This window comes from Carettochelys insculpta, chromosome 13 (genome assembly GCF_033958435.1).
Source record: "Carettochelys insculpta isolate YL-2023 chromosome 13, ASM3395843v1, whole genome shotgun sequence".
NCBI classification, from domain to species: domain Eukaryota; kingdom Metazoa; phylum Chordata; order Testudines; family Carettochelyidae; genus Carettochelys; species Carettochelys insculpta.
The window spans coordinates 19,406,079-19,418,281 of record NC_134149.1 but is presented as its reverse complement, the minus strand read 5'-3'; the positions used below and the strand labels follow the sequence as shown (position 1 = coordinate 19,418,281).

Genomic DNA, 12,203 nt, shown 5'->3' with positions numbered 1-12,203 from the left:
GTACTAGGGTCTTTGTGTCTGTGTAACTGGAGCCAGCAAAGGCAACCTTCACCTTGTCAGTGGTAAACTGGCTGTCAGAAAGGAACTGTTTCTGCGCTTGAATGTGTCCTTTACAGGAATCTGTGTCCTAACTCGGGAGACTGAGGGCTCATTGTCTTCTAGGCAAGGCAATTGCCTTAGCAACCTCTCTTGTAACTATCCTCTGGCACTGCTAGTACAAACACATATGTGCCTCCCTCTAGTGCCAGCTGTGCATCCATTGAAAGAAAAAGCAATTTTAAAAAAGGATTTGCACAACCAAAGTGTGGCCTGGCCCACCCCTGCAGTAGGGGGCTCAGCAGGGCAGGCCATGTGAGGGGCAGCAAGAGACCATGGTGAGCACATTAGCACTGACACAAAGCCTGACTTGACTGCAGCAGAACCCCAGGTGTGCCCCAGCCTGCCCTGGGGACTGGGGTGAAGGAAACTCATGAAAAAAAAAAACAAAAACGCAGCAATCTGGAGACAATAGACTTGAGGTTGCTCTGCCTTCTGCTCAGCCCATGCAGGCACAGGACTTCTTGGGGGCGGGGGGCATGGCCACAATGATACGTTGCAGTTGGCTGGAGCTGTTCTTGAGATGCCCACAAAGTACTTGGCAGGCGTTGGTAACGTGTTAGTGCCATTGTACAGCTGAGGCCCTGCTGGCTCGCACACAGGCACGTTATACATAAGAGCCAGAACAGAACTTTGGGCCCCTGGTTCCCTGCCCTATGGTCAGTCAGTCGTCCCTGCAGCGCCATAGGCGCACACACAGATGTGCATGCACAACTGGTACAGCAGCTTTCTCCCACTCGGTGGCTGGGGCTATGGGGGGGGTGGGGGCCTTGCCATTCCTGGCCCATTGCTGCCAGTGAGTGGGTGCAGCTGTTGTAGCATGGCTACAGCCTGACCAATGGCATTATAGCGCTTTATGGAAAGTGTGTGGGGGAGGCAGCAGCTCCCGTATAAAGGCCTAATCCCAGCACATGCTGGTGGACTAGGTTCACTCTTCGAAGTGCTGTTATGGGGCCTACAATCAGCTAGCATTGCCCAAAGCATAGCACAGTGTGTGTTTGGGCGGGGGCGGGCGGGTCACGTAGGCTAGTAATGGCTTTGCCACTGCCCTGCTGGGGACCCATGGGCAAGTCACCCCCCCCCCCCCTCCCCCAGCCATGCCTCAGTTTCTCAATCTGGAAAAAAGGGGAGGGGCTTGGCTGTAGGCCCAGGCTGAGCTGTGGCTCTTGCTCTTCCATGTACACACCTGCCTGGTAACTTCATGGCCCTACAAGCCTCACTGAGCTTTAGCCTTGTCTTGGGAGCGCCGGGCCGGTGTTTGCACCACTGTTGAGGCATGCGGTGTCCTAATGCCTAATATTACATTGCCCAGGGCCTGCCCGTGGTGCGCCCCAATACCTCACACCAGTACAGTAGCACCGCCCCCCCCCCCCCCCCGGCCAAAAAAAAAAAAGGCAGCGGTTAGATGGTTCACAGCGCTGTGCAAATGCGATTGGGGGGGAGCGGGCAGGCGCTGTCCCGCATTGGTGATGGGCCTGAGCGTGGACCACGCAAATAAAGCCAGGCCAGGCTCGCCACACGCTAGCCCCGCCCGCCCGCTCCCTCAACGCTGGGCTGCAAAAAAGGCCGCCTTACGTGAGTGCCTTCCCCAATATCCGTGTGATGACGCAACAGGACCACTAGATGGCACTGCCGCTCTACCGTGGGTTCCCTGAGCCCCGTCGGGCGGGCTGTCTGGCTGCTCAAATGGGGGGGGGGGGGGGGGGAATAGTCTCTGCTGCCAGCCCATGACAGCCCGCCCAACGTTGGACACTGCTCAAAAAGCTTTCATTGGCGTCGCTCAGTGGTGGCGTCTCAGCTTCCCCCCCCCCCCCCCACCCCAGCCCCACCGGGGGGGCGGGGGGGGGGCGGTGGTCCAAATACATCTGACATGGTCCTGCTGGGGCAACCAGGGCAGCTGTGGCCAGTGGTGCACCATGTTAGCGCATCCTCCCCCGAGCTTGGGAGGACACCTGTGCACACAAGGCCACCCGCCGGGGCCCAGAACGCATGGACCAGGCAGGGCCCTGAGACAAGTCAAGGGAGCAGAGTGGGTAGGGTGATTGGAACTGGCAGGGAGCAAGCTGAAAATCGGAGCTAGGCATTGGGTTTGGACAGCCTGGGTGGCGAGCGAGCGCTGGGGCAAAGGCCAACTGGGCCTAGGTGAGCAAGGAGCCGGGGGGGGGGGGGGGAGGCTCTGTGTGTGTGTGTGAGTGAGAGGGGGGGGGGGGGGGGGGTGGAGAGACACAGCACAACCGGCTGCTGGGGCTCAGGCACAGCCAGCTCATTAAAAAAAAATCTTGACGTGATCCTGGTTTTATGTATGTGTGTTTTTTATATGTATATATATAGAGAGAGAGAGAGAGCGAGAGAGAGAGAGAGCGAGCGAGCACTCCATGACAGTGTTACATTCTACAAACTTTCTTAGATGCCAAAAAAAAGATTTTTTTCTTCATATGAACATAACAGATGGGTCCATCAGTTTGTATTCTGTTAGCCAGGATGGAAGAGGAGGGGGCCCTACTAATTGCAGGGATGAAAAGTGGGACCCAACATAAAACATTTGCGCACCCCCTCCCCCCCCCGCCCGCCCCGACTTAGGACGAGAAGCCAGAGGCATGAATAGTGGGTCTGAGTAGGTGAGAAAAGTGGCACTGGCGGGAAGAACCAGGCATGGCAATGAGCCTGGGCCAGAGACAATTTTGCGGGGGCTAGGGCAGGAAGGCTCAGGCTGGCAGGGGACCAGACAGAATGGGTCAGAGCAAATTCCCTGTTATTCTAGACTGGAATCCAAATGGCCCAAATCTCACCATTCCTCTGTTGCCAGTCAACATCTGTGGCCCCCACCGCCTAGCTGTCCATTCTGTCCTGAGTGAGGCAGGCAACCTGGCAGAATACTGTGTGATAATGTAATTAGCAACTGTCTCATGACCCATGCGCACAAGGGGCCAAATTTAGGTTGCATGGCTGAGCTTAATTCTGGCATTCCATATTTCGAGGGCTTAACCTGTAATCTTAATAGTGGTCTTTTAACATGGGGCAGGCATGTGTGTTAGAATAGTTGCCCCTTTTCGTGACTTGCTCAGAGGGGCAGGGAATGTGGCTTATCTTCAGCTGGGTAATACATATTCCTGGCATTTTATGATTTATAAAAAATGACACCAGGCAAACCATAAGCTGAAAATCATGGCACGGCATGACGTTTTCACGTGGAGGAGCAGAGATGTACATGGCTGTCTAGATCTTCGTAAAAACGAGATACAGGAGCACCAGTATCCAGCTGGAGGATGACAGGTAGGAGGACTCATTGTGGACTGACAGCAGAACAGTTATCGTGCAGGATCCTTTCTCTTCATACAGGGCTATGGGTCAGGGACAGCAGCTCTCAGAAAGACTTAAAAACATGACCAGTGTTTAACCAAAGACATGATTGCTGCTTAAGTTTGCAAATAGCCTGGAGGAAGGTGAATTCTCTCTGTTACTACATCACAAAGAGGCATCCTTGCCAAGAGCCATTGCTCTGGGAGTTTCTGCCAATGCAAACACTGCACAGGACTGTATGTGTGGTAGGAAGAGACATTTGCAGCAGGCCCAGTCCATGCAAGTACACTGTTGCCAGTACACGTATCACTCAGGCTCCAAACTGGGACAAAAACACCAGGGATAGACCTGTGTCATGGTTTGATTTGGGCCAAGAATTGTCTTAATCCAGCCCTGACAGTATTTTATATACAACACAGTCAAATCCTCTAGACAGATCTGGGAACACACAGTTCGATGGTATTTATAATTTTATTTGCAATACTTTAGGTCCAAGTTTCAAACTGCAATATTTTTACACTCAAGACACAGTCATGCACAATCCATATTTCAAATTTTCTATTGCTTCAACCACAATTTAAAATAACTTAATGGGGGAAACCAAAAATTCTTTTAAAAAAATTGATGCTGAGGTCAGTAAGATGGATCCAAGCCATCAGCATATTTACAAAGTAAATAACTTAGCTCTCTTTAAAAAGATCATACGTACCTCTTAATCCAAAGTTACAGAAGAATTTCACTACACACTTTTATTTTTTGTACAGATAAACACATCCTAAAAAAAGGAATGTACAGCAAAATGAGATACAGTTTTGATAAACAATGAAAATGTAGGATCCTCCTGTTTGCTTTTGTCTGGATACCCTGCAGAAAAACCCAGCCGACCTCACTGTAATTGTAAACCTGCTGCTTCTGATTGACCTGGAGTTTACAAGTGGTTAAAATGAAAGCCAGTTAATGGTCACAGGATTCTTTGAATGTATGTGTATATGTGTGTACAGCACATGCAGTGCAGTATAAATATACATATACAAGCTCTAGAATAACAGCTTAATGTAACCAAGTTCTACCCATAAGGTTAGTTATTTCCACTGTGGCCTTCTGGTCCGTACAGTAGTTTGCTATTGTGTGACACCCGTAGCTTGCTCCCCTTCCAAGTCGAAGCAGCCTGACATTGATGGGATTTGCAACCGTAGACTCGACCAGCCGTTTTGTGTTGTTATTCTACAGACAGGTTTATTAACATTGCCTGAACCTAATATAAACCTTGCTGTTCAGAGCCATTGTGCACACCTTCCATTTGTAACCTGGAAGCTCAGCAGGCAAAATCTGAGCAGGCGTGGATGTAAAAAGTCTGCAGACCTCGAAAGGTCAACATTCAGCCTATTCTGACATGTAAAGCACCATGTGCAAAAGAATGGATGGGGTCTGACACGCCTGCGCATCCCCGCTTATCCAATGATAGCCAGCACATAAAACAGCATTTTTGTGGGGGTGGTTCTGATTTATCAGAACCTGCTAGTTAAGGGTCCACTCCTGCTGTCATTGAAGTTGGTGGCAAAAGAGCTGAACTGGATCTTATATCTGTTTCCCAAGTGAGCAGCAAGCTTGGACAAACGAAACAGACTTCTCAGCAGCAAAAAGATTTTAGTTTCTACAAAATCAAGTAACTGTTGTTCGCTTAACCCACCTGCTATATTATGCCAGCTTGTCGCATCGGGGAGACCTGGACTCAGGAGAGTCTTGGGATTCCTGGCCATGAGCTGCTGGAGGTTAAGCACCCAATGGACTTGCTCTGTAGACTGGGGGTGCTGAATGAAAACTGCTGTAAATCCACAGTCAAAAAGGGAATGAAATGGGACATTTGACCCCTTGATCTCAGATAACTCTACAGGCTTGGTGAGCAGCCACTGCGGATGGAAGGAGCAGAGAAGGGGCAGAAAGAGTAAAAACCAAATAAAACCCAGAGACTAGAAAGAGTACTCACAGAAAGGTTAACTCTCTTTGCTTCTCTCTCTGGAAATATTCTACCTGCCCCATGGCCCTGACGGGAGAGAAGGGGGTGACGCAGAAATGGTAATTGCCAGAGATGCATATTTCCACACTTGTAGTCTGAAGTGTACCTTGGTGCCTCTGGTGAATCAGCAATGACTACCAGCTCACTGGTCCTGAGTTTGATCCACGCTTTGCTGACGTGTTTGAAACCATGCAGTATGTAAGTGGTAAAAGCAGTTGTCGCTGGCCATGCCTGGCAGTAACTGAGCACCAAGGACTAATGAGGGCAGGGCTAGCTTGGGGACAGCTGCACCTTGCACACAGATGCTCATGCAGGCAGTTTTAACCCTTTAGGAAAATGCCAGGTGCAAAGCCACCGTGCGCCCAAATAATAAAGGTCATTTTTCACCAAACCCGCTTTAACATCAACAGACTGTGCTACCCACCGTTTCCTTAGGACTGGATTCTGAAGCCTAGGACTTATGCAGAATACCAGCTAACGAGTGACAGTATTTGCAGACCCAGACCCTGATAAAAGAAGAGAAGGCACCAGTCAAAGAGACCTGTGTGCTGCAGCTCAGGTGGTGGCTTCATGCCCCATGTAAACCATTTTACAGTCTTGGGCTTGTTGTGTGTCTCCTTTTGGACATTAGGAAAAACTTCCTGACTGTCAGGGTGGTTAAGCACTGGAATAAATTGCCTAGGGAGGTTGTGGAATCTCCATCACTGGAGACATTTAAGAGCAGTTTAGACAAACATTTGTCCCGCCACAAGTGTAGGGCAGTAGTGGGCAACATGTGACCCAGAGGCTGTATGTGGCCTATTCAGGCTCCACCTGCAGCCCATGGACCCCAGTGTATTCTCCTGACTCCACGTTGCCTCTTGAGCACTGGGGCACCCGTGCCCCATACTTCCTATGCCTCTCACAGCACGTGCCTGATCCATGCACCATCCCCGCTCCTCCTCATCCCTCCCAGAGCTGGAATGTGGCAAATCAGGGGGGTGGTGCACAAATCAGGCAATTCACATACTCTGACAGTGCTGGGAGGGTGGGGGAGGAGAAGGTTAAGTATAGGGCTCTGATGCATGAGAGGAATTGGCAGTGGGGGGGGCACACAGGAGGGATGCGGGGCCACAAGTGGAGCCCCAGTGAGCCACAGGCTATTGCAGCCCACTGAGAAGAACGAAGGTTACTAATGTGGCTCACCCACTATTTGGCATTTCCCATCCCTGGTGTAGGAATGGGACTTAATGACCTCTTCGGATCCCTTCAAGTTCTAGTATTCTAAGAACATACACTTCCCCACACTCTGCCACTCCCTTTTTGAGACTGCAGCTGTTCCAAACTATCCATACAACCCTTGTTGAGCCAAAACACACAGGTATCACCTCCAAATAGGGGTTTACATGTTTGTGACCCGAGCCCTTTACATCCCTATCCTTTTACATCAAGCAATGGGCTGTTTTAAAGATACCTGAAGATCTCAGTTAGCAGAAGCTCCAGTAAAAACCCAAGTGAGACATCAGAAGGGTGACCCCTGAAACACAGAGGCTGTTCTTTCTCGGGTCCCAAAACACGTGGGTTAAAAATGAAGATACTTGCCAGGCCAAGAGAATAGCTATCTTGAAAGGTAAGAGGCTTTGCTTCTGGGCCTGAGTCACTTCTCCCCACCTCCCATCATGCCTATGGCCTTTTACGCAGCTCATATAAGCTAGTCCCGCTTTGCTGTGCATGCCCCAGTGCTCCAAGCAAGGCAGCATTTCCTTCTGCCTTCATTGCTGTATTTTATGAAATCTTTCTGGCTTGTCAACCTTGTCATTTGTAAACTCAGGGAGCAAAGAAATATAGTTAGTTACATACTTATTATACATTGCTGAGGAATATTCCTTATGTAGCCAAAACAACGACCCATATTAGAAGGAACACAGGTAATTGGATATGATTTAGTAGCTCCCTTCTTTTAATTATTGGAATGTGCTTAGTTCTGGGGTGGGGTGAAAACTAGGGGGGGACCAGCTAATAGGAACCATGATGTTGAGGTGCTCTCACTAGCCTCAAAGAAATCTGAACAATACCAACAACAGAATAAATAAATAAATTGAGCTAAACTGTACAATGAGATTTGGCCAACCAGTAGCCAGTGATGGAAATCAGACAGACGCCTATTTACAAAAGCAGACAGACACAACAGGCCATAAAGCAACCATTGTCCGATACTATGATTGAAACTGGAGAGCGCTGCACTCTAGCATGTCCTCTGGCTCCCATGAACGCGTGCAGAACCCTTGTTACACCTGTAATGCTTTTTTTTTTTCCTTTTCTGTTTTCTTAAATAAATAATCTGTACTGTGCTTCTCAAGCTTCCCTGATTTTACTGCTTTCTGGCTCCTGGCCTCGGGCCTTTTGGAGCCAGGGCAAGCTAACGGCCATTTTCACACTTCATTATAGGGGACCGGAACAACATTTGAGATCTGGAGGGTCTTTACCACATTGTGAATTTAAAAATAAAGCAGAAAAAGGGAATTAACCTGTCTATCACAACCTGGAATGAAAGTGCCTGAAACATGTACAGTATGTTTATATATGCTTTTGGCAGGAGGAACAGTTTCTCTCTACTACTCCTTAAAATACATAAAGATAATTACCTAAACCAGATGGTGCCAAATACTTATCTCATTGCTTGATCTTTTTTCTTTCTGAAAAGACAATGACTATCCTGATGGGCTATTTTTCATTTCCTAAACTCAAAATGTGAGGCCTGTTTCTTCAGACTGTTTTTCCCTTTAGTAGTCCACTTCCAAGTGTACCACCAAATTCAAGACAATATAAAAGCAGATACTGTCTTTCTGCATCCACTGGCTTGAAGCATTTAATGCCACAGAAGCTGACAAGCAAAGAGCTTCAGGAATGCTACTACTGGTTGAACCTCTCCAATCCAGAACTCTCTTGTCCTTCAAAATCCATAATCTGGCATGATTTTATTTAGCTGGATGACCATTTATCATGGGTGTGTCTTATCTGTGGTCCCATAAAGTTTGTGTACAACCACCAGTCCTGGCTCTCAGTATTCTGTGATGTTATTTAGCTCTATTTACTCCTAAATGTCTTCTAAGAGGCCAGTAAGCAGTGGAAGTGTTGATAATGGTGGTAGACAATATTGACCTCCCGTGGTCTGGCAAATTCTCTCGTTCAGCACTGGTCAGGTCCTGAGGGTGCTGGATTAGCGAAGTTCAACCCATATTCCCTTATAAAAGGGATGTAAAGTAATTGGTCCTTAATACAGAGTAACCAGGTGGGCAATCATAGCTTGTATGCTGGATGCGGTCACTTGCAAGAACTGGATTTTAATTGATTCTTGTCAGCAGGCTAGGATTTTTTTTTTTAATATGAAGGATGCCAGGCCCTGCAGGGGCTGCAGAATGTGTACATGATGGTCCCCACTGAGACCTGGTTCGAGTGTGAGGTGTTTGCCTCCCTGCCACACACGCCCCAGGGGACCTCGAACACGGAGGTGCTGTAGGGTGGCACAAAGTCTCTGGATTTGCTGCTGCAAAATAAAATAAATATTTTTACAAATAACATAAAAATTAAGGCCTCTTTCTGAAACAGGTGCTTTTAAAAAATTACTGTTGTCAATATTTCACACAGTGAAGCATACACTGCCCTGAAGCGTATCTCTTGGGCAATATCTTTTTTGAATTTTTCTTTGAAGAGGGAATTCTCAAGGGGAAAAAAGGCAAAGTATTTACAGCTGAAGAAAACAATCAGGAAATAAACCACCAGGAAATCAAATAGCGAAACCTTCCCAAACAAAGTTATGTATTGATGCCCTATGAAACACTCCTTTCAAGGGACAGATGTACACACGTTGGTGCATACAAAGCAAATAAAAAACTACACTGGAAATAGAAATGTTGTTTTCCCCAGTCATTCTTGTGCAGAATTTTAATTCATTTACTCCAGAGTGATGTTTTATAAAATATGGTTGGGTCTTTGTGAGATTGAATCACTGGACTTTGAAGGAACCCTAAACTCCTCTCTCCCAGAAGTCTCACTTGAGTTGACAAAGACAAACATGACCTCACTACAGAAGAAGAATCTTTGCTTATTTGGGCATCAAACAAAAACAAAAACTTGTTCTGCATCCCAAGAGGCTGAAGAAAGTTGATTAACAGCTGAGTATGGTAAACTGTTAAACACTCCCCCAAAGAAACTGAGGTGAACAAATAACGGGGGGGCCAGCCAGTTTGCAATGTTAATGAAAGTCATAACCCAAAGTTCTGACCAAAATCCAAAGCCAAACAATGGTTTAAGGCCTAATCCAGGAAAGGGCTGAGCACCCTTGACCCTCACTAATGACAATAGCAGTTGAGGACACTTAATGCCTCTCAGCTCCTTGCGTTAGCCAAAACTAAATTCGAAGTCACCTAGAGCTACATTTGAGAGCTTATTATTTTTTTAACCTAGGCAGGCTCCACACCAGCAATAGTCCACATCCTTCTGTTATTCTGATTTTTAAATATAGTCTTAACGCCAAAACCAGCATCAAATATTCCATACCGATTATTTTGCAGAGTGAAAGCTACCCAAGTCTGTCCTCGTCACATAATAAAAATCGTTCCATTAAACTCTTTCGCTCCTTTACAAATAAATTTACTAATCAGTACAATCCTCGGTCATTTCCAGCAATTATTCTCCCCTCAACATATGCATATGAGCAGGAAGGGGAGATTGGTGAATGCATAGAGGGGAGAGCTGAAGGCTGACCCAGTTTCGGGCCTGACAGTATGTATACACTCTCTTTTGCATTTACCATTCCCTCCCTTCACCTGGCATTAAACCAACCCCCTCTTTAAATACATTTCCTCCAGTCTTTTGTTGCATTGGCAGCAGTGCTCACGTAGAACTAAACCCTGCAAACTTTTACTCCCTTGAGTAGCCCCCATCATTTTCAACAGGATTATACACAGGACACTCAACAGTTTAGAGCATGGCGTGCCCAATGTATTGGGAGTTTTAAAGATGCCACATGTCCTTTTTCAGCGGCACCATCCAGCCATGAGGCTGGGGAAACTCAGCTCACAGAATCACTAGGCTGAATTCTGCTCCTCCGTTACACCTGTGCAACCCCAAGTAAAGAAGGCTGCATTGGCACAGATGCAGTTGATACCAGATTTCAGCCAACTGTTGGTTAGGGTCTCATGCTACGTCCCACTGGTCTAGTCCCACAGGGCACTGAGGAACTCCCTTCAATCGGCCGTGCCCTCCCATCTCACTGCTGGGGAACTTGTGTGTTGAGCACTTTGCAGGAAAGATTCAGTGCCTTGCAACAGTGGGTCATGTGTATGACAGCTTTGCAGCAGGTGAGCCCTCACGGAACAAAGCTGCTGGCCTCCTGGCCTTTCAACCTACAACAACCTCACCAAGGCAAAAGTCCAATAGTTAATTGTACGTATTGTGCTGCCCAGAACCCAAATGCTACATGCTCACAGTTGAAAGCGTAGCGCTCAACAGAACTCTCTTCCTGTTTGACGCTTGATTTATTTTTGGTGGGGAAACCCATTTCACTTTCATCCCGACCACCTAACGGAGCTATGAATGGGCAAATACTAGCAAAAGCGTTGTATTCCAAAGACGATACAGTCTGGCAGCTTCTCAGTGCAGGAGGACCCTTCTTCTGTTCCAGACTGAACCAAAAACTCAGAGACATGAATGCGAATCTTTAAGAACCAACTAATCAGTTAGAAGTGAATGCATAGGATGGTCGCTGGGAGTCTCACTACTGAGTTTGTTTGATCTTGCAAATGGCTGAGACAGCAAGACGACTTCTAGCCTAACACCTCTGCTTTGGGCCTCGTGTGATCTTGGAAATACGTTAAGGAATCACAGGAAGAAGACACATGATAGGTTGTTTAGTTCTCGAAGAGCTGGAAAACAGCTGGCCTCCATCATGACTGTGACTATTTGTCCTTCTGTCTGCCTGTCCCGCAGCACAAGAATTGAGGTTTTACAGGGTTTTGTTCAGTCCTGCTCGAGGGGGGAACTGGCTGGGGAAAAGCCAGCCCAGAATGCTAGCGGCTGCTGTTCTTAATCGCTTCCTTTGCTGCAATGATTAGTGGAGTCAAGCTGGAGAGAGGCTTGGCTAATTTTAAAAACGGATGCTGTTCAAAATAAAAAGAGAAAGAAAAATTAATTTTTCTTTCAAAGCCATGTTATCCTAACCTTTAAGCAGCTTTTTCATTGTGCTTGCACCATACTTAGGCTCTCATTTTGAAAGGACACAGAACTATTAAACATTTCAAAACATGAAGGGCAAATTCATCTCTGGGGCAATTCTAGTGACTTTGGGGAAGAATTTGGCCTAGTCTCATTTTAGGCCCAGGTCCCATATTCAGAACTATTGAGGCACAGGTCCAGATCAGTTGCCTTTTTATGAAGGCAAAATTCAGACAACAGAGTGCTAGGTAACATAGTGCACATTGGCCGCACACCTCTGTGGCCAGACTCCCATCTCATTTACGCCTGTGATTCAGCTTTGGTTGATTTCAAGGAATTTTCTCCTTGCCTGCAGCCAGGTAAGTGGAGGAGAATCAGCCCCTCCTCATGTCCCCTTTCCCCTGCCCCTTCAAATGCTATTACCTGGTTCTGAGAAAAAAAATACACACATTACAGAACCTCTACTGCTAGTGTGAAAAGTACCACGGTTGAAGTATAATCTAATACTACCGTATGACTCCACACCAACCCCTTGTATAGCTAGTGGGCTCCATATCTGGAGCATGCAAATACCACCACTTCCACAGACTTCTCA

General features: G+C 47.2%; 1 protein-coding gene across 6 annotated transcripts in view; it reads right to left on the bottom strand.

The window, feature by feature from the left end:
• Positions 1–3,683: 3,683 nt before the first annotated feature.
• The window catches only part of PAK3 (p21 (RAC1) activated kinase 3), a 188,725-nt gene continuing 180,205 nt past the window's right edge, over positions 3,684–12,203 (bottom strand). For all 6 annotated transcript variants that reach the window (XM_075007384.1, XM_075007383.1, XM_075007388.1 and 3 more), the window contains one exon: positions 3,684–11,553. In XM_075007384.1, coding sequence (XP_074863485.1) covers positions 11,464–11,553 — 90 coding nt within the window. In that variant the 3' untranslated portion in view covers positions 3,684–11,463. The remainder of the gene's footprint in view (positions 11,554–12,203) is intronic.